This window comes from Pelodiscus sinensis, chromosome 7 (genome assembly GCF_049634645.1).
Source record: "Pelodiscus sinensis isolate JC-2024 chromosome 7, ASM4963464v1, whole genome shotgun sequence".
NCBI classification, from domain to species: domain Eukaryota; kingdom Metazoa; phylum Chordata; order Testudines; family Trionychidae; genus Pelodiscus; species Pelodiscus sinensis.
The window spans coordinates 12,431,428-12,454,418 of record NC_134717.1 but is presented as its reverse complement, the minus strand read 5'-3'; the positions used below and the strand labels follow the sequence as shown (position 1 = coordinate 12,454,418).

The 22,991-nt window shown below is 45.8% G+C and overlaps 1 protein-coding gene across 1 annotated transcript in view; it reads left to right on the top strand.

The window, feature by feature from the left end:
• Window positions 1-14,864, top strand: part of STEAP3 (STEAP3 metalloreductase) — a 39,704-nt gene extending 24,840 nt beyond the window's left edge. The window contains exons 4-5 of the mRNA XM_075933223.1: window positions 680-844; window positions 11,105-14,864. Of these exons, the coding sequence (XP_075789338.1) occupies window positions 680-844; window positions 11,105-11,395 (456 nt within the window). The 3' untranslated portion in view covers window positions 11,396-14,864. The remainder of the gene's footprint in view (window positions 1-679; window positions 845-11,104) is intronic.
• The last annotated feature ends 8,127 nt before the right edge of the window (window positions 14,865-22,991 follow it).

The window sequence follows — 22,991 nt, the reverse complement described above, 5'->3', positions numbered from 1 at the left end:
TAATGAGATAAATGGATTGTTCTAAACATTGACCTCTGCCCTACAGTATAAATCTCATCTTGGCTTCAATTAGCTTGAACAATTTTCCTTGTAAGTGCACTTAAAATGAATGCCATTAGGAGGCCGCTTTGTATTCAAAGATCTGTACTTTTGCTCTTGGCTTTAAACTGACTTTTCATGTTAATTGCATTTCTAAATGCAACTTCAGGGCTTGATCCTGCAGGTGCGGAGGGGCTGAAAGTCCTATGGAGGGTAATGAGAATTGTGGAGACGTAACACTTCTTAACATCAGGCTGTGAATGGAGTTAGTGGATCCTGGAGGCCAGTCTATTCTGTTCCTCCCAGATAAGTTTCCTTCAGAAGAAGAATGTTGGTAGGAGCGAGTAAAGGAGCTTGTGCTGCACCTGTTCCATGGCTAAATGACCACAGGGTTAGAACTCCATGCCTACTGCTACACACAAAGCTAGAGGAGATTCTCTGTGTACAGTACAACGGTCTATGACACATGCTCTTAAGTTGTTCTGATTCTATCCACAAGAAGGCAGCTCATTAAAAGTAAGTATTAGTCTAATTAAATCAGAACCAAACGTCCAAGAAGGCCCCTTTCAGTTATTCAGATAATTCTCTCTGGCACTAACCGCTTCACGTGGAAAAAGCTGCTTAATCTTCTTTGTTGCAGGTCATGGAGAAGAAGGCCGATGTCTGGATAGAGGAGGAGGTCTGGCGAATGGAGCTTTACATCTCTTATGGAATAATGGCCCTGGGCCTGCTGTCGTTACTTGCCATCACTTCACTTCCTTCCATCGCAAACTCTCTCAACTGGAGGGAATTCAGTTTCATTCAGGTAAAGTCAAGGTTTGCCTATTCCAGTGGTTAAAGGCACAAGGGGAGCCAAATTCTCCACTGGAGCACGCCACTTGCTTCCTGGTATGCAGGAGTTGCGTGTGGGCAGGGGGTGGAACGCAGTGCCAGCAGAGAGCTGCTGCAGCAGGCAGTGAGGAGAAGGGCTGGAGCGTGATCTGCTGCTCCATCCACCACACGCGGTTTTGGGCCAGTGGATTCTACATCGTCCTCCCTCGCACGTCTCCCCAGTGAGAGCTAGAGAGCAGGGTTCTGGGGCTCACAAGGATGTTGGGGAGTTTCACCCCACGGCCACACTGCCCCGCAGCTTGCAGAAACACGTCCACTCTGTTGTGTTTGGGGTTTTGCTCTCTCACAGAGAGGGCTGGAGGATCTAGTCTTGATTTTGAAAGACATCCGGTTTCTTCTTGTCCCTGTGCAATCCTGTAACTTCCATTAATGAGCTGCATGCGCATTAACAAAAGACTTTGTGCACGAGAGCGACTCTGCTGCTCTTTTAGTGCCTTGCCTAAAACTTTCTCCCTTTGTTTTTTCCTTCACCACGTTAGCGGAGCTAACTCTGATTTCTGGCAAACGTTCCCGCAAAGGCTTTGCCTGCCTAAAAGTCCACATTCAGTTGATTCCTCTCCCTTCCCAGCCTCTACTAAGGATGTTAAAATGCATTTAATCAACTAGTCGATAAGCACTTCTGCATTCCTCCTTTGAAATGTACTCCTGGGGCTCTTGTACATTTCAAAGGAGGAATGCAGAACTCTGCATACAGCCCGGGGCCAGCAGGAAGTCCCACTGACTCCAGGGTGCATGGGAGTGTCTGCTTTGAAATGCACAAGAGTCCCCAGTGGCAGAGCCGCACAGCTGTGCAGTGCTGCCACCTTGAAGTGCCTATCCCTCCCCCCTTTTGCTGCCTCTATGTCATAGGGCAGCAAGAGGGGCCGGAAGTCGATTAGTCAACCGACTATCCGATAAGCAAATGCTTAACAGATAGTCAACTAGTCTTTAACATCCCTACCCTCTACCCTTGCAGGATGCTGCCTTGCTCTGTAAACAGCTCTCATAGTAGTTAGAAATGCAAAATACTTTTTAGGTCATTTTAGTCCATTTCCCTGTGAGGGCAGAAACGGTCCCTCCAGTTGGCTTGTTCCCCCATAGAGATGGCTGCTTTTCAGTCATGCATAATGTGATGATCGTGTGGCATTGAGTTTGCAAAGAGCATTGGGATGCATCAGGATGAAAGGCACCATAGAAATGCAAGCAGTTATGACTGCTGCAAGCAGAGATCCGTGATTGTTAGGATTTTAGAAGAAAGTGCTTCCTTCTGATTGTTAAGGTGTTCTGCAGAGGAAATGTGCTGGGGACATAGGCTGGCTAGGCTGCAGTCTTAACGAAGGGATTTATGCCTCAGATTATCCATCCTAATAACAATAGTCACAAATCTATTAAAAGGCTTGGTGAGAGTAAAGGGGTTTAGCGCTAAGTCAGGATTCCCGAATGTTAAGTGCTGCTGCAGAATGCCTAATTAACAGCAAACTCTCGAGTCCTGCCGGCACCGGGGAATTAACAGCAGTGGCCGAATCTTAAAAATAGAGGGAGGAGTTGAGATCGGACTGCTGCGCATGGGGAATTGTGGAGAGTATGCTGCAAGCTGGGGAATGGCACCTGGCATCTATGGAGATGACCACACTGGGAGCATATCAGGAGTAGTGTGGCATTTCCATTGCTACTGCTTGACCTTCATGTAGTGCTTCAATGAATACTGGCTAATGGAGAGTCACCGCAGCACTGGCGTGAACATACCAGTGGGTTAAGACAGGCAGCCAGGCTGGAAAGAGAATTCCTCCTGCGGGGCTGTGTTCATTAGACCACCCTGTCTGTCATCAGAACAGGTCAAGTCACTCCTCTGATCTGCATTACAGGGGCTGAGGTGTCCTACAGGAGTCCCTGTTGCATTGGGATTCCGTTTGAAACAGGGGTCTGGCCTGAGTGTCCTTAGATACCCAGTGATGGGCTCAGTGCAAGAACTTAAATAAAACAGAACAAGCATAAGCGAAATACCCTGACTACTTCTAAAGGACTGGGCTGCTCTACTAGAAAGGAGCCAGTGGCACTTGTAGATACTTTTCAGGGAAGAATTTTCCAAAGTTCACAAGCCCCATTTTCAGTCGGGACTTAGGAGTCGAAGAATAAAATGTTCAGAGGTGCTTAGGGGCCATTGTCAGTAAAGACTCGGGAGCCTCAGTCCCACTGACTCGGAGTCTCCTAAGTACCTAAATTACTTCTGAAAATGGGACTTAGGCTCCCATTTTCACTTTTTGAAAATATCAAACCTTCCTCCTTTCAGAGTTGTGAAGCATGCTGCATGCCTGCTCCCCTCCACCACAGTGATGTGTCTTGGAGTACATCTGCACCAGGGGTGGGCAATCATTTTTGGCAAGGGGCCACTCCAAGATTTTGGAAAGTGGTCAAGGGCCACACTTTTCTTTAGGGGGGCGGAGTCGAGGACAGAGATTGGGCACGGAAGGGCACACAGGGTAAGGGAGTGGGATGCAGGAGACAGTGTGAGGTCTGAGAGGGAGTTTGGGCAAAGCAGGGAGTCACGGGATTAGGGATGTAGGGTTAGGGAGGGGGTATGGATGCAGGAGAGGATTCTGACCTGGGGGAGGGGCACTAGGAGAGGTTGCAAAGTCTAGGAGGGAGCTATGATCTGGGAGAAGGGGAAAAGGGGGTGCAAACTGCAAGGGGTGTGGGTGGTGGCTTGGGGCAGGGGAATGGGGTGTAGGATCTGGGACGGTGTTTGGGTGCAGGAGAGGATTCTGGCCGGGGGGAGAGCTATGGGAGTGGGTGCAGGATGTGAGAGGGAGTTGTGACCTGGAGCAGGGGGGTGCAGAGGGTTTGGATGGTGACCTGGGGGAGAGTTGGGGTGTGGGAGGGGCTGGGTGCCAGAGACAGGCTCTGGCTGGAAAGCTCTTACCTAAACCTGCAGCGCTGCAGCACCCCAAGCCAGGCTGGGGTCCCTGCCTGCTGCAGCCCCACTTGAAACTGCAGGCTGCTCCCTCCACGTGGCTCTCAGCTCAGGAAAGGGAAAGAGATTTGCACTTCTCCCAGCCCCCAGACCAATTTCTCAGCTCTGACTGGCTGTTTGCAGGCAATAGGAGCTGAGAGATTGGCTGGGGTCAGTTCCTATTGGCCATTGTTTCTGGCCAATAGGAGCTGAGGATTGGGCTGGAGGCGGGGGAGATTGCATGAAGCTTCCCCAATCCTGCAGAGCAGAGAGCCGCACAGACTGTGCTGTAAACCACGCAGCTGTGTGCCTGAGGGTCCCAGCAGGATGGTCCGCGGGCCGGATCCGGTGGCTTGGCGGGCCGTATTTTGCCCAGCCCTGATCTACTCTGTAATAAAAGACCCACAGCACCGCTGCGGCTGGCCTGGGTCAGTTCCCTGTGGCTCAGAGGTCTGGAATCAAGCTGAGCCACAGCATCTACGTTTGGTTTTTTTTAGCCCAGCAACCTGAGCCCTTGTCAGCTGACCCAGACTCTGAGACTTAGTGCATCATGTTTGCTCTTGCAGTGTTGACATACCATGTGGGTCCATGCACGCATGGTCTTGCAAGCCAGCACAGCGGTTTCTTACTAGTGCATTTAATGAGAGCCTAGTACATGCCCTTTGGTAACCATTCTCAGTTCATACTAACAATGTATTAGTGTTGGTATCAAACAAATAAATAACTCCCTCTTCCAAAATAGCTCCTGGCTCTCCTGCCCTGTGACTGGCTGGCTTAGTGTATGGAAATCCCTGCTCACTTGAATCTGTTTCAGTAACAGCAGGATAACAATACGACTTTACAACACAATGCAGAAAAGGCAATGGAGCTGTCGAGATTTACTGCAGAAATATCTTGTTGGAGAAGCAAGTTTAAGCTTTTTTTAAATGCTAATTTCTAGGTTTTCCAGTGAGGAATTTTTGAATTATTAATTTTTAAGCAAATTGGTAATGTTGGAGAAATTATCACAACAATAATAGATGCATTTATTATTTTTGCACACTAGATGTAAAATTGCATGTACCAATGTTTATTTTTTCCTGCTGAATTAATGCATGGTGGAATATTATATTTTCTTGTTCATTGTCTCCATATGTAGCCACTGTACAATGCAGAACACCAGCTAAAGCATTTAGGAGATATAATGAAATTGAGACTAACATAGTTCTTTCACATTCCAAAACCTATATACATGTTTGAAAAGAGAGAGAGTTGGAAAGGTGCAAGTTGAACAAGTATCAAAGTATCAAAGCTTTACTCCCGTCTTGGCCTCACCCGTGATGAGTTTAAAATGCACTTCCAAGTTAAGTGCTCTTTATTTGCTCATTTTGAGGCAAATCAGATTGACTGAGGGTCTTGTGGGAGTTTTATCTATCAGCAATTTTTAAAAAATGAATCCATTCATTATTATTATCCAGTTCTCATCTGGATTGTTTCAGGCCTTATTCAGTAATGGGAGCACCATATCTTTGTAGTGTCTAATCTCGCCACTCTAAAATATGCTTCTGATGCTTAACTTGCCCAAAAACTTGCTCGTATGTGCAGCCTTACAGAAAGAACAACCACGCTTGTGCTGTTGCACAATCCCAGAGGATTTGCTATTTAAAAAATTCAGTTTTACAGTAAGCTTTGCCTATCTCCGAGTATTTAAGATTAATGGGCCGTATACATGATGTAGACATTGCATTTTTATTTTATGAATGATACATGTGCAAAACTTGACTTAAATGGAGAAATTTTTTTATCTTCCCTTATGTTTCATTTTCCTCAGTGTTTCAGTTTTAAAATTGTGACTCAAATACCGCACAAGGCTTCCATGTTTATCATTTTGGAATGGCTTCCAGATTGAAAAATGGGCGTGGGGGGCATGCTTATTAACTTCCAGCCCTGCAGACCCCTCTTGGAATATGAACATCAGTCTGACCTGGCTTCTTTCTGGCTCATGCATCACCAGAAATCAAGATGGGAGATGATGGGAGAGCCAACATAGAATCCAGCTCACTCCCCCATTACTCTGTTGACTCTGCAGTGCCAATGGGAGTAGAAGCAGTAAACTTATCTTAGGCAGGAAGCAGAACATCACTCTGAACACTGCATCATACAGACAAGTCTAAATGAGCTACATGGGACAGGTGTTCGCCATGGTCATTGAGGCCTCATTACTGGCAGAACAAGGAGAAGGCCTGTGGCACCTTCTAGACTAAAGACCCACTTCGTCAGATGCATGTAGTAGAAAATTTTTTCTACTACATGCATCTGACGAAGTGGGTCTTTGCCCACAAAAGCTTATGCTCCAATATCTCTGTTAGTCTATAAGGTGCCACAGGACTTCTCGTTGTTCTTGCATATTCAGACTAACACGACTAACCCTCTTGTACTCATTACTGGAAGGCTGTCAGGGTATGTCTACAGTACCCCGCTAGTTCGAACTAGCGGGGGTAATGTAGTCATCCGCAGTTGCAAATGAAGCCCGGGATTTGAATTTCCCAGGCTTCATTTGCATGGAGCCGGCCGGCGCCATTTTTAAATGCCGGCTAGTTCGGACTCCGTGCTGCACGGCTACACGCGGCACGGACTAGCTAGTTCGGATTAGGCTTCTAATCCGAACTAGCTGTACGCCTCGTGGAAGCCTAATCCGAACTAGCTAGTCCGTGTAGACATACCCCCAGATATTATTGTTATGAGGCTGGTATAAGGACCAATCTACAATGGAAGACCTGGGGGAGGCAGAGAGTACTTCTACACATGCTGAATTAATGGAATCCTGCATGGGTAGAAGCAATAAACCTATACGGTAACAGCATACAAAATTGTACTGCTTGTACCTCCCTAAACTGGGACTCTTTAGTTTGGCAACAGACCACAGATGTTCCGGGACCACACAACCCAGGAACTGGGAAGTCTGGTGATGTGGCGGTGGGGGGGGGAACCGGTGACTCAGCCAGGAGTCCTGTGTCAGAAGGTGGCATGGCAGGGAGTTCTGGCCTGGGCTCCAGCTGCTACTGGGGCCAGAGCTCTGCAGCTGCCTGGCTCTGCAGTAAGGACCAAAACTCACTAGCTGCAGCTGGGACTGGAGCTCCACGACTACTGGGGCCAGAACAGGTCTGCAGATGGGAAGCTCCAGATGGGAGAGCCCCAGCGGGAGGGAGGGCTGGGGCAGCAGGAGGGCTGGGCTGGAGCCCTACCCTGGGGGCAGCAGGGCAGCACAAGCCATTAGGGGAGGGACCAGTAAAGCCCCTCATTCGGGATCAGTCAGGTCCTGAGGATGCTCGACCAGAGAAGTCCAACTGTACAGTTAATCAGATAGTTTCTTAGATAGAAACTGAACGGAAAAAGAGAGCAAGAATTACAGAACTTAAATCCAATATTGTATGAGGGCTAGAAAACTGGCAAACTAATTACAAGTGTTTTCAGGATGCTTGACAGCTTCTTCATCCGATTAGGCCAGTAACCTGTGAAACTTTCAACCTTGTGCATTCAATGAGCCTCCTCGAGGGATATATCTGTGCAGCAAAACAAACAGACATGGCAGCAAGGCTCAGAGCTGGGATCATAGCAGTTGGCCCCACGACTCTTGCACTGCCGGGCTAAAAATAGACATGTAGCTATTCGGGCTCAGGCTGAAGGTTAGACTCCACTTGCTGGGTTTCAGAGCCCAGAATGAACCCTGCAAGTCCAGGTCAACCTGAGCTCTAAGACTCACTCTCACAGGTCTCTTGTGGCTGTGTAGATGTATCTTCGCATGACTTGGTGTCTCAGCTTATGTGCATGTTTCAGCCACTACGCAGTGCTGATCACACACATTGACACTTCAGCTAGCAGAGGGCAGTAGCACACAGGACACACATTGTAGGAGGACAGAGGGCCCAATACAGCTCCCATTACAGTCGAAGATATTTAAAGGCAGCTGTTTTTTCTTTTAATACTAACGGATCCAGTGTGATCCTTTGTCTTCTTTTGTTCTAACTTTTGCTTCTGCTCGGCTACGTCTACACTGGCCCCTTTTCCGGAAGGGGCATGTAAATTTCACTAGTCGTCGTAGGGAAATCCGCGGGGGATTTAAATATCCCCCGCGGCATTTAAATAAAAATGTCCGCCGCTTTTTTCCGGCTTTTAAAAAAGCCGGAAAAGAGCGTCTAGACTGGCCCCGATCCTCCGGAAAAAGTGCCCTTTTCCGGAGGCTCTTATTCTTACTTTGAAGTAAGAATAAGAGCCTCCAGAAAAGGGCACTTTTTCCGGAGGATCGGGGCCAGTCTAGACGCTCTTTTCCGGCTTTTTTAAAAGCCGGAAAAAAGCGGCGGACATTTTTATTTAAATGCCGCGGGGGATATTTAAATCCCCCGCGGATTTCCCTACGACGACTAGTGAAATTTACATGCCCCTTCCGGAAAAGGGGCCAGTGTAGACGTAGCCCTCTAGTTTTACCTGTAGTGAGTGGCGGAAATAATTAACTTTGGCCTCAAGTGCCATCCCTTATGTGAAAACCCCTTTGGAGTAACTCTCCAAAGAAGACTTTTCCTAATGCAGAATGTTACTGCTCCACTTTGTACGTTTCTTTCCTCCCCATTTTAAATCTTTTCTCTGAAAGATTAGTCACAAGCTGGCACTTCCTTCCACTTTTCACCTGGGGATTTTGCTGCCAGTGAGAGCTAACAGCAGATAAATGATGTATGAGCCATGATGACTTGGATTGCTGCTGTTACGAGCACTGCATCTTTCAGCTGCAATCAGGGCTAGTTATCATTCTTAATTCTCCAAATCAGATGCACCTCTCCTTACCTAGTTGTGGGGCGGGGCTTGTTATCACTTAGGAACTTGAGGAGTTTGAGTAGGAAGAAAGGCTGGGCTTGGTCTGAAGGATGATCTAGGGCCGTGGTCACCAACCAGTAGATCATGATCTACCAGTAGATCTCAGGGTTTCTACAACTCTTGAGCTCTCTCTGAACTGCGCACCTGCGCAGTACATTTACATTAGATTTCCTCATGTAATGTAGGCGGGGCTTCAAGGAAGGGGTGGGGCAGTAGATCTTTGCCTGTTCTGAGACTTAAAAAGTGATCTTGGGTGTAAAAAGGTTGGAGACCACTAACTAGGGGATAAGGTGCTACACAGGCATTTACCAAACACCTGCTCAAGTCTTAGCTCTGCCATAGACTTCCCGTGGGACCACGATTAAATTCCTAATCTGTAAGGTGGGGATACTATTTCCCGAAATTGTAAGAGTGATGTAGGGATGAAATCCATAACTCAGTAAGGGGCTCCAAATGACGTGGCCCTTTTAAGTACCTATCTACGTACCCCTTACAAGGAAGCACTCCCCATAGAGCTTCTTTTTTCTCCACCTCGCAGTCATTTAAAATGCCCCATTAATGACACCGCAGGACAGGCACAGTTGGTCTGTTTTGTTGTTATTAAAGTTACTTTTGAGGAATCTGGTAAAGCTGGCTCCTACCACTCACAGATAAGCTGATTTGATCTTTACTCCACCCCGACACCCAATAGCAGTGTGTCTTGGCTATGAATAACAAGAGGCATAGATCAAGATTCAGAGGACAAGGGGGGACTAAAGTTAAGCTCCAAAGTCCATATTTAGACTCCTAAATAAGTGGCCTGTAGCAACTGCGGGCTGTGCAGGTGTCTTCAAAAGGAGCTATTTAATACATGCTTGGGATTTGCCCCGCTTGCAGCTACCAACGGAACCTACCCAAACTCCACTTGGGGCCAGGGAAACCACTCTAGGCTGCCATTTATCTCAACTTGCTTCCGCTTCAGTTCACTCAACCTCTGTACACTGTCACTCACTTGAAGGTAGCACCAGGGCCGGATTAAGGCATGGGCTAGCCGGGCAGCTGCCCGGGGTGCCAACCTATGGGGGGCGCCTGATGGCAGCTGTAAGGGGTTAAAGGTTACACTATGCTTTGAAGATGCTTGTCTTGTCTAGAGCCCAGTTCTGCACACAGCAATGCCAATGGCAAAACCTCCATTCAGTTCAGTGGGAGCAGGTTTCAAAGCCTTAGCTATTATGCTGTTCAGGTAGGCAGTGTCTTACTCTAGCAAAGTGCCATATAAGTGCACAGTGCTTTATTTACACTAAAACAAAAAACAGGACTATGTAGCACTTTAAAGACTAACAGGATGGTTTATTAGGTGATGAGCTTTCGTGGGCCAGACCCACTTCCTCAGATCAAATAGTGGAAGAAAATTGTCACAACTATATATACTAAAGGATACAATTAAAAAAATGAACACATATGAAAAGGACAAATCAAATTTCAGAACAGAAGGGGGATGGGAGTGGGGGGAAGAAGGTAAATGTCTGTGAGCTAATGATATTAGAGGTGATAATTGGGGAAGCTATCTTTGTAATGGGTAAGATAATTGATGTCTTTGTTTAAGCTTAGGTGTAAAGTGTCGAATTTAAGCATGAATGACAGTTCAGAGGATTCTCTTTAAAGTGTAGTCTTAAAAGGTCTTTGAAGCAGGATGCAGGTAATCAAGTCATTGAGACAATGTCCTTTCTGGTTGAAATGGCAAGAAACTGTTTTTTCTTTGTGATCCCGTCTAATATCTGTTTTGTGGGCAATGATTCTTTGGCGAAGTGTCTGAGACGTTTGTCCAATGTACATAGCAGACGGACACTTTCAGCACATGATGGCATAAATTATATTTCTGGATGCGCAGGAATATGTGTTCTTGATCTTATAACTCACTTGGTTAGGTCCAATAATGGTATCAGCAGAGTGACTATGTGGACAAAGCTGGCAACGGGGTTTGTTGCAAGGGAAGGTACCAGGGTTGGTGTTAGTGTGGTATGTCCTGTGGTTGTTGGTAAGAATCATCTTGAGGTTAGGTAGTTGTCTATAGGAGACCATGGGTCTGTCTCCCATAGCCTCTCGGAGTGTAGTATCCTGTTCCAGTATAGGCTGTAGTTTATTGATAATGTGTTGGACAGATTTAAGTTCGGGGCTATAGGTATATATGGTTGGGACAATTTTCTTCCACTATTTGATCTGAGGAAGTGGGTCTGGCCCACGAAAGCTCATCATCTAATAAACCATCTTGTTAGTCTTTAAAGTGCTACATTGTCCTGTTTTTTGTTTCAGCTACACCAGACTAACACGGCTACATTTCTATCACTATTTACACTAAGTGTTTCTCCTGTGAGACATATGGCATCTCAGTTAATGGTGGGTTTCTTTTCCTTTTAGTCCACCCTTGGATTTACTGCCCTACTAGTCAGCACGATCCACACCCTCACCTTTGGCTGGACCAGGGCCTTTGATGAAAACCAATACAAATTCTATCTGCCGCCAAGTTACACCCTCACACTACTGGTGCCATGTACCGTGATCTTAGCAAAAATATTCTTTCACTTGCCCTGCATCCACCAAAGACTGCGGCGCATCAGGAACGGCTGGGAAAAGGGAAGGTATGTGAAATTCACACTGCCAGCTGCAACTGGTGAATATTCAAGCGGCGAAAGTTGCAGTAATGTGTAACAAAGCCTTCCGGATGATGGAGAATTTCAAAGCACTATGAAGGCTTCTGGAGGTTTTTCCTAATTTGTGTAGGTTTGTGGGTGAATATCCACAGTTAGTGACTTTAGAAAATCAGTTACCGTGAAACTAGTTTATGCTGATTTGCTAGCATGAATGTTGCCTTAAGAAATCGCCATGACCGTTGAGAGAGCAGCTGTAAATAGACGAGAAAAACGAATGGAATTCTGTAAGTCGTACTGGTCAATGGAGACAGTAGCTGATGGTACTCTGTCTGTTGGGGATCCCACAACTCTCTTTTTTTTAAATAGCAGGGTAGACAATTTGTATCCCATATGATTAGGAAGAAATCTTTCTGCATGTGACCTGATGGATCATCTGACCCTGATGCTAAACCTAACCAGTGATTCTGAGCTGTGTGAGCAGTCCCTGAGGTTCTTCATACGGGAAGCTGATGCTGAAGCTGAATGAGAACAGCATAAATCTCAACAAACTATTTATCTCCTGCCACCATCACACAAACATCCAGTTACTTGGAGGTATGTGGGGTGAGCTTCAAAACCTGAGCGCTGGACACATCAAATTGGATGACATACTTGCGTAGTCGCTGTTTTCTCAAATGTGGATGGTGCATTTTTTGGTCTTGTAGATACAGGTGATGCAGGTGCATATTTGTAGTTGGAAGAATTGATTACCCTAAGGAGCTTAGTGTAATCCACAGTGGTCACTGCTACCACACATTCTCAGCGCTATGAAACCAAAGTTTAATGAATCACCTAATGAAAGGAGTGTAAAGATACAGCTCCAAAAGAACTCGCAGCTTCATCGTTTTGACTCTGGACATTAGGGAAACAACAGTTGCGAGCTGAATTAGCAGTGAATTCTGGGAAGAAGCTATTTGAAACTACACTGATTAAACTCAAATGAACTTGTCCAACTTCATCTACAATTATTGGGTGTATGTGTTTCCCCACCAGCAATGACACATCTACCCTCTTTATGGTAGATCCAATACATCAAAAAAAAGGGACTTTACAGCTGCGAACATTCTCAAGCAAGCAAAACTCATCTATTACCAAGTGTCAATTGTGGAAGAGACACCTACGCGGCTACACCCTGATTCTCCGGTGCCTTGCAACTTCAATAGTCATTTACTTAGCGACAGAGTGAGTCGAGTCACGCACTAGCATCATTTGGCAGAACTTCTCACTCACTTTGCCCAGGGGTAAATGACCACATTCTGCGCCAGGCAGTGGAGAATCAGACCTTACATTTGTTTTTCTTTATCCCAGTGATTGTTCAGATTGTCTACAATCTAAATTAATACATCATTCTCGACTGAGAAATCAACCCACGTCATAGGTTCTTAACAACACATACAAATCCACAGTCCTTGCCCCACAGAGATTACAACTTGCCTGAAATCCCTGCCAGGCTTTACAATAGAGCCTTTAAAAAGGAGAATCAAGAGGAAATAGAAGAAGGCCTTAACAAATAAGATGCTAGGATCTGGTTGTAATAACCTGGTTTTCTACAACTGAGTAAAGTGCAAAAGTTGCTATTAGACAGTGCCTTGAAGAAATGACAAGAGCCAAGAGCTGAATCAGCAGAGAAATGTTAAAAGTCACTGCTGATCAGAACTTTCTGTTCAGCCTTTAACTGCTTGGGAGAGTGAAACTTCCAAGCGGCAACTTAATAGTCCAGTGATGATATTCTGCTGGTGTGTTAAGTGTCACCCTGGAATCTGAAAACACCATGTCTTCCTACTAAATAAAAGGAAATCGAGTGATGAGAGTGATTGGGCAGAATTTCACAATCACACGATACTTCCTTTGATAAGAAGGAAATTAGTGTGTGTTCCTGTTGTGCCTTTCAGGGCAGGAAGAATTATCTAGAACCCCTCCATGCCCAGATCATTATCTGCTAACGTTACTCACAAAGCAGATTTGACAGTAATATGTGCAACTGAATGGCAAATTACAGCATCTGCGAGAGGTCTGAGCCAAAATCACCTCTGGTGCAATTCCATCCACTTCAATTTAACTCCTGGAATTCAATTTGAATTCAGTCCACTTACTCATTCCAGCCTCCTGCTGGATTTCATCATCAGGCAAAGCCAACATAAAAGCACCGATTTCACATTTTCTGGCTCAGGGAAAGTATCCTGATTCTGATGCTTCCCCTCACTCCTCTGCAGCAGGCAACCTGGTAGATGGCTACCCTGGTAGCCAAAAAAAAGGGGAGAGAAAGTTGCATGAGCCTTGGGCTTTGTCTTCAGTGTGTGTAAAACAAGTGTGTGTGTGTGGGGGGGGGGGTTATGTATCAAAATAACTTTTGCACTGAGATATAGGGTTTGGCATCGGTGGCATCACTTACTGAGCAAGAAGTGGTCAGGCTGAACCAATAGAGCCTAGACCAGTGGTGGGGAACCTAAGGCATCCAGCCCCTGGCTTGCCTGGATCTGGCCCCCAAGGTTCCCCCTCCCAGCATTGGGAAGCTTGTGCCGGTGCTCCAGCCTCCCTGCCGTCCCCCCGTAGGGCTGGAGCACACAAAATTGACTAGCCTGGGCCCCCCTAGGCTCTGGTGGGCAAGAAGAATGTGAGGAGTTTCTTTCTCCTTCTCAGTCTCATTCTCAGTGAGGGTGTGTTCGTTTTTCTTCTCATTTTGTGCGGCCCCTGACTGATTTTTCTATGAGTCAGGGCCCCCCAGATCCCTCAAAATAAGGTTCCCCATCCCAGGGCTAGCCCAAGATAATCAATAGGTGGGTCAAGGGATCACCAGTTGCTTTTGATTGAATCCCAAAATATTTTTATTTACTTATTATTGTTCGGTTTTTTTTAATTATTATTATTTTCTCTGTCGTCTGGATCTCTTCTCTACCTTGACGAAGACATCTGGGCCTTAACCAAAAAAAGATTTGACTATTCTGGGATCAATTTCTTTACCTAAAGAACTTTGAATCCTAATTCATTCCACTTTCAGAATGGCTCTCTATCTTTGGGGTCTGTAGGTAAAATCCTTTACACTAAAATTCTGGGTAATTTATTCTGGCTTTATAGAAATAATCATTTTTAAAAGCGTTAAAACTTTGGAAATGCTTTTGGCCTTTTTAACTTATTTTCCCACTTCACTATTTGCTAGGAGGCTGTGGAATGTTAGCTTACACATTTCCTTATTACTTTTGTATTTGGAGTTTGTATATTTCTTGCAAGATTTATAGCTGAAAGCTGTTTGTATTTTTATTTTATTTTGCTTACTTTGTGTCTTGGGGTATCAGCTGTGAGAACAGGGCCAGTTTCAGTCCTCTTTCATCATTGGCTTTTTAGTATTACAGTTACAGCTGTATAGAGATAGTATGAATGTGTCTACATAATGGCATAGTATTCATTTGTGTGTGCTGTCTCTTTTTCTATAAACAATACAATGTTAATCTAAAGTATCTTTCTATTAAATAAAGCTATCAATAAAGCAACGTGGTTGTCCAGGATTTAAATGTGAGAAACAAAACCCACTAACATAAGCAGCTGGTATTTGCTAATATGATGGAGAAGATATTGAGCTAGAAGCATCGATGCTCTGAGCTAGCTTGTAAGTTCTGTGTCATGTGAGTGTAAGAGGGACTATTCCATGTATCTGCAGCAGTTGCAGCTGAATATATATGTAATTATCTGGGCCTTTGTGGGTGCTGGCCCTGGATATTATACCAGCTGTTGCAGCTCAGGAATAGCAGAGCTTAATTCAGTAAGCAAAACATTTTCTTCTTACAGAGCTAAAAAGGACCAAGGAGGAGTACACTGGTTCTTTGGCCTTAGTTTCTTTGGTCACTACCTCAAGGAAGTGGGAAAACAGATTCACTACTTCTAGATCTGCAGTGCAGCATTTTAATGAGCTAATTTGTAAGTTGATTTTAATGAGTTAATTTAAATTCCTGTGCTAAAGTTTAGCCTCTGCAGGTACAGCTGACTCCTTCCTTATTATACAGGGCTTTTAGCAATGTGTTTGGTCTCCCACACTTCAGGGATTCACTTACAAAGTGATTTATCAAACTATGGTTAAATCAAATCTTAAGTGGGATGCAATTTCTTGAAAACCACTGTAAGGCACCTAGCCAAGTCACCAAGAAGGCTAGCACAAGTACACTAGCTGCTACATCTGTAAGTTTTGTCACTGCTTGTGTAGCCTCTAACTCAAAATTTGATGCGAGTTAATGCAATCTGCAGATTGTGCCTTAGCTGTCAAACAATGGATTTGTTACACGAGGGAGGTTTGGCTCTTTTTATTGTTTAGTGAGTGACAGTCTTTGCAAGAGTTCTGCAAAACTACCAAGAATTTATGTGAAACTAAGAGCCAAATAATTTAAATTAAACATACAGTGATTAATATATGGGTACAATAGAACCTTACCTGCAATTCTTGTTCATGGAGCAATTGAATCACTTTTCATAGATTTAGGGCTGGAAAGAATCATTATGCCTATCTAAGTTGACCTGTATAGTATTGGCCATGTAATTTGAGGATCCATGCAACAAACCCACTGACTTGTAATAGAGCTAGAGCAGGGCTACTTAACATGCATCCCGTTTGGGTTTACGCAGGGCTCAACACGCGCACGGTCTGCAGGTGGGAGCCAAAACAATAAAGTAGTCAATATAATGGTCTTCTGTTGATACGTGTTTTAGTAGTTAAATTCCTGGACTGTCATTAAAAGTGCTGTCATATGGGTGGAAATCAGGTAAATATTGCATTTTATTAATATCAGTAGAACTGACTTAAATGGAGCCTGTGTGTTGTATAGTCTTGCCTTAATCTTTGAATTCATGACCGTCAGTGTGAAAGAAACTATTTGCAAATATATTTGCATGTATGTACAACCACACTTAAGTTGCGGCTCTCAGCATGTGCTATGAGTATCATTGTGACCCCCGGGGCTTCCAAAGTTGAGTAGCCCTGACCTAGAGCATTTTTCTTAGACATCCACACTTAAGGACAGCGAGTATTGGAGGAGCTACCCCATCCAGCTGTTCCACTGGTTAGTTAAACTCAAATCAGAAGCAAAGGGAATATTTTTTAACAGTGAGGGTATCTAGCTTCAACTTCCAGACATCAGCTGTTATGCCTCTTTCTCCTGGATCAAAGAGCCATCTGCTTTCAACTATTAGTTGTTAAATAGCTGTCTCATTCCGTTACCTAGAGGCAGTAGCTGGAAAGCAGACACTAGCAAAGAGCTAAATATGCTAAGTCAAATTCTCCCTGAAAAAATAGAAAAAAAATAAGAACTAATGATGTAGAGGGGGGCCGTCCATCTCTTTACCACTCTAACTCTCTATTAAGTCATTGACTAAAGGCGACTGATCTGATTTATTTCATGCCACCTGGAGGAGTGAGGGGGAGAACCTGAGGCTTGACTACACAGCAGTGTGAGACTAGCCCAATATTTGACATTTTAAAGTGAAGCCAAGGAGCTTCCTGATCTGGATTCTTAAGTATCACAAGTGGCATGTAGAACAGGAGAAATATACATGCTCTGAACAGGTTTTCCTGGCATCCTCATCCCAATGGACTTCATAGGTGAAGATAAAAGTTGGCAGAATCAGACCCAATTGTGATGTGAAAAGAGAGCCTGCAAGTAGTTCTCAGGTTACAGGGAAACTCAGTTACACAGCACGACACGCCATCTAGGAAGGCTGCATGGGAGCATAAGGCCAAATGCAGAGGTAAGTCTAAGTTGACATATTTGCACCTTCCTCTGGTCTATTCACTGTCCCTCGCACTTCTGAATTTGGCCCCTACATGTAAAGGAATTGATTTCCATGCCCTAAGATCCAACCCACCAGAGGATCTCTAGGAGATGCCTGCTGGGCTAATCCTTGGTGGAGTGATGCAAAATCCAGTGGGTTCTAGCATACAACAGAGGGTGTAGGAAGGTATGAAAAGTTCCACTTTTCCTGCTGTCCTATGTAACTCTGCTCTGTCCCTAACCCCATCTCACATCTGTTCCTCAGTCCTCTCCTTCTTTCCGCGCTCCTGGGAGAGTGGTGCTTCATGAGACCGCAGGGCCAGCCCCGCAACAGCCTGAAATCTGCTCTTTCTGTGCAGCGAGGGGGAATGAGAGCACCCTGGACTCCTGCCATCCAGCTTCTCTTTGGCACCCCCAGCAGTCCACCCCCATCCATTCCCCTGCTACCTCCTTTTCATGCCAGCTGTGACTGATATACAATGAAATGTGGCAATGTATTATATGCATCACTAATGGGAACAAAAATGCTTGTGGATTACTGTACTTAGACTTTGGGGGCCCAAGACAATTTTTTGCTCATGCACAAAAAAGGTTAAGAAGCCCCAGGAGTCTGAGGCCAGAAGAGAGGATTCCCACAGTCTGAGGCCAGAAGAGAGGATTAAAGCAAGAGAAACAAAACTGGAAGAGTTAAGGGGGGGGAGGGGGAGTCAGACCGACCAGCCCACACCACGTCAGCTTTACTTTCTTTCATCTCCTCCGTAGCTAGCCTTGCACTTGTAAGCAAACGCCTGTGGATAAATGGAAGTCTGGCTGTAAGGAAGTCCGTTACACCCTCTCCGCACCATTTATTTGCCCATTACATGGGTATAATTTATGTGAACTTCAACTACCATGCTTGAGTGAATCAATTCATAATGCTGCAGCCTGCTCCCTCTGCGCTGGAAGTCCCAGCCCACCTGAGTTGATCAAAGCGCAGACAGGGTGGCCTTGAGGCCAGGATGCAAGATTCCCCTTTTCTCACTGGAGGAGGACGTGAAGATGATGTGTGTGTTCTGACTTACCTTGTGTTGCTGAAGCTTTAGGGATGGAGCTTACATGCATGTGTTTGCTCTGGGCATTTCACCTTGAATTCAAGGTAGTCAGGCTTATTTTAAAGCTCAGTAAATCTGCCTAAGCAAAAGTAAAACTGGTGTTTTCTAGACAACACACCAAACAAGGGGGAAGTTAACATCCACGCTGTGCAGGGGTTGACACGCTGGAAGTGACTTGGCACAGGATGCTCCTTAGCTAACAGGAGGCAGTTAAGATTGGACCCAGCATTTTGACTTCAATATAAAATGCAACAGTCTGCAAGGAAAGCACCAGCACTGAGCCCCACACTCTGTGCAAGTTAAACTACCTCGTAGAGAACTAACTGTTCTTCCCACCTGCTGGTGTTCCTGGCTCAGGCGAACTAAAGAACAGGCTGTGCTGACACCTGCTGGATTCTCTGCAGACAAAGCTACACTGTGCCAGTAGCTCTTAGGCTGGGCTGTCTTCCTCCCCCGCTCGCTGCTCACCACTCTATGGGCAAACGACGTTTCTGTTTAAACCAAGCAGTAGATGAGGTTGTCATGCACGATTTTCTGAAAGCCAGTTTCAGAAGGAGCCTATAACCAGGGCCATCCTGAGGAGGGGTGCAGGGCCCAGGACAACTCCTCGCTCTGCTCCTGCTCCCCACTCCACCCCCAAGCCACCACCCCACCTCTTCCTGCTTCTGCCCCTCCCAGCCCCCAGTCTTTCCTTCCCCAAAGCCCCAACCCTCCGCTCCCAAGTGACTCTGGCAGCTGGCAAGGCAGAGTGGGGCCAGTCGCACTGCTGCTGGCCACTGCAGCACCCAGGCCTATGTCCCGCTGAAGCACAGGGCCCAGTGTGACTGCCCTGCACCATCCAATGAAGGGGACAGCTCTGCCTGTTCTGCTCTTATCATTCAGGTCCCGGCTAGGACCTAGCTTCCGGTTTGGGAAGAGGACTGTGGCAGTGTATGCCTACCCCATCTTGAAAGGGGGGGGTACTGGGTACATGGACACCAGCATTGAGTCTATTTGTCCATCTCTACCTTCACTATTCTGGGCTCTAAGGGCCCAAGCAAAGATGATAGCCCCAGTACCCAGGGCAGCAAGGCCTAGTAGCTGGTGTCAACAAGGTGGCCCTTTGGTTCATAGCAGCATGGCCTAGTGGCCTATACCCAAGAGACCACCATTAAAGGGGAGGGCTGATGGTCCAGATGGGGGGCCTGGGCCCACCTGACTCCACCAGGCCCGAACCCAAGACCCTAATAGTCACAGAGCCAGGCAGCCACTCGCTCAGTGCAGAATCCTGCCAAAACAGGCTGAGATTACCTAAAGGGAACTACCTCTCCCATTGCCCTCCCTGGGTCACTTCTTAACATAAAGCTTGAGGATCCCTCCCCTCTGGCATACAGCCCAGAATGATCTGTAGGCTTGCCAGATGCTTTCACCAAAAATCCCAAACAGGGCAGGAAAAAAACTTGGTTGAGCAAAAAAAAAAAAAAGGGGGGGGGGGGACAAAAAAAAGGTTGCTGTATCTTTAAGAATCACTGTGCTCCTCGTTTCCCCACCCGCCGGCCTTCCATCCAAGAAAAACAAAATATCGAACATTTTACATGTTCAGTATTTTCTGGGGTTTTTTACTGGGCTGTCTACATTGGCCCTTTTCCGGAACAGTGTTCCGGAATAAGGACTTATGCCTGAGCAGGAGCAGAATAGTTTTTCCAGAATAGCGGCTGATTTTGTACAGTAGAGCATCGTTGCTTTTCCGGAAATTCAAGGGCCAGCGTAGACAGCTCACAGCTTATTCCGGAAAAGCGGCTGATTTTCCGGAATAAGTGGCCCAGTGTAGACACAGCCCATGTGGAACAGATTGGTTAGCATACAGTAGTTAACACATATTGAATTAAGAAATCAAGCACCCTCATTTCTGGCCTCATCCCAGAGGCTAGGGGAAGCCCCAGACCTTCATGTTAATGCCCCTCTCCTCGAAGGAAAGGCAGGGGGGAGGGCAGCAGCTGTTACTGGGTTACAGATCGTTATAAGCCTTAAAGCCAATGTAGGCAGTCACAATTGTTTGTATTTTGGTTTATATGAGGGCTCATAGACCACATCCGGCCTACTGCTTCATTTCATCCAGCCCATGGCAAGTTTCCATGCCACAGACCAGAAGACCTGTGCCTCAGTGCCCCACCATGGGGCCAGCGTCTTGAGGGCTGGTTCAATAGCATAACCCTGCAGCCTCTAGGTGAAGGAGCAATCAGGGGAGCCCAAAAGTCCAACGTGCTATCCCCCACCAGCCCAATGGGAGTTACAGGGCTGGTGTCTATGGGAACAGGCAGTTCGCACCTAGATAGCCACTTCCAGGAGCAGCGGGGAATCGAGACAGGTAAGTGGGGAGCCTGCCTTAGCCCCGCCGATCAGGAGCTGCCTGAGATAAGAGCCACTTGGCTGGATACCACCTCCCTTTCACTCCCCAAGTTGGAACCCCTCCTTCACCCTAAGGTCTCTCCCAGCCCCTCCCCCCCACCCACATCCCAATCCTGAACCCTCTACAATACCCAAATTCCCTCCTAGATCCTGCACCCAACACATTCTACTGCACCCCAACCCTTGCCCCAGCTCTAAGAACTCTCCTGCACCCTAAATCCCTCATGCCAAGCTTCACCCCAGAGCCCACACCCTGAAGCTGGAACCCTTTCTCCCACACATCAGCCCCAAGCACATCTTCCATCCCTCATTTCTGGCTCCTCTCCAGCGTCTAGGAGAAACCCAGAACCTCCATGTACCCCCCTCACAATGGTGTGTGGAGGCCCTCACCACCATTTTCTTCTGTGGATCAGTGGCCTCTGATAGAAAAGAGGTTCCATGCCCCAGGTTTACGTTGATCCTGCTGCCATTGACTTCAAAGAGAACCCAGCATTTTCTTACTGATGTGACCAAGCACAAACAAGTACATTTCCTACAATCACACTCCCATGCTGCAGGTTTTAAGGATCCTTAGTCCTTCCTCAAGTCAGTTTCCTTATTACTGGGCAAGGAGAACAGGAATCTGCAGCTGTTCTAGACGAGTGACAAGCACTACATGCTAAAGGTTGCCAGCAGATAGTTTTTCAAATTAACGGATTGTAAGGTCGTGTGCTGAGTGCTTCACTGGAGCATTTGTCCCTCTCCATAGGTCATTCAGTACTTGCAAATCACATCTATAACAAAATAACTTTCAGAAGGTAAAGCAGTTCCCCTAATTAATTCTGACAGTGTACAACATGCCTCTCAGACCCCTCCTTGAAGATCTGGGAAGGTCTAAGCCAATGAGAATTGGGAGCATTTAACAAACCTTTTATAAATATCCATGCCAGCACTATTTCTTAGCAAATAGGAAATGTCAGAAGGTAACAGAATTGTCTCTGAAAAATCCAGATCCCTGCACAGCAAGGTTTGCAAAAGGTATTTTAAGTGAACAAAGTGACCTTTTAATGTGTAAAAAGTAGGACAACTGACGATTGTTTTTGTATCCAGCTGAGAAATGATTCAGCCAAACGCCACTGCTCATACTGCTACCTTTCCATTCAAACTTCCTCTTGTGTGTCTACTGCAATTCTCTGCCCATGCCAACGTCTAACTAACCCTCTCCTCCTTGATGCCATTGTGTCCTTCATGAGATATTCCCAGCTCTCTACTCTCCTCTAGTTGCTAACCCTTTCCAACTACTGTTATCTATACCTAGCTCTGCTTTGGTTTCTCTGCAGGAGGTTTGTCTCATTCCATCATCCATAAGACTGTAAACCTCAGTCTGTTTTAAAATCAAAGCAACTCAAGATAAAGACAACTAGTCTGTTTGTTTTATAACTTAATTTAGAGCTGGTAAGGGATGAAAGGTTGATAGCCCTGGAAAGTAAAGGCCTCATTATTCCCACAATAAGCACGAGCAGAATCAGTTCAAGCTACTTTCCCCCACACTGCCATGGGGAAATCACCTTTGATCAGATGCTGTGGCAGTGTTCTACTTGTGATGGGCTCACCATTCCAGAAGGAACTGGACAGAGACCTCTACCTCATTTCCCACTAGCTACTGGGTGCTAACAATTTTTATTCATCACTCAATTGCTCCAGAATCAAACCAGGTTCCAGAGATTAAAGGCCCCATATTCCATTCCCAATCCTCCCTGCATTCTCTTCCAACACTCTTTATTTGAACAATATAACTAAGCCCTGGTAATTTCTATGCCTTTTTCCCCAAGACCAAAGTGCTGTAAAGAGTGGATTAAAAAAAAAAGTTGAGCAGCACATAGTATACAAGTAGTGTTAGAGAGTATAACAAAAGCCACTGTCATGTTACGGTACAGCATAGCCAATGAAATGTCACTGCCTTAGTACTGCAATTTCATGGAACAGCAGTATTAACTCTTCCTGGAGAGAAAGTCTATCCAATCATTCTAGGAGAACTATTCTACTTCTAAATTTAGACAATGTAGCAGAAAAGTATAGACGTTCCAGGAACTAATGGATAGTGGCACTATGGGAGTATTCATCATTGAGAAAATAGGGAAGAATTGCTTCCTGTCATGGAAATAGCTGCCCACAGGCTGTACCTCCCCTCACAAGCAATGTAATCATTCAGGTTTTGTTTTAATACTAAAGTGAACCCATGAGTAGTCACTGGCTTTCTCACCATTTGGAGAAATGCCTGATGTCTGCTTGTGCATACTGATGTCACACAAGAAGTCAAGTTGCTACTCCTTACACCAAGGCATCTCAGTGAAATAATGCTAAAACAGTCAGACTGGTCCTTGAGCACAAAAGCCTCCAAACA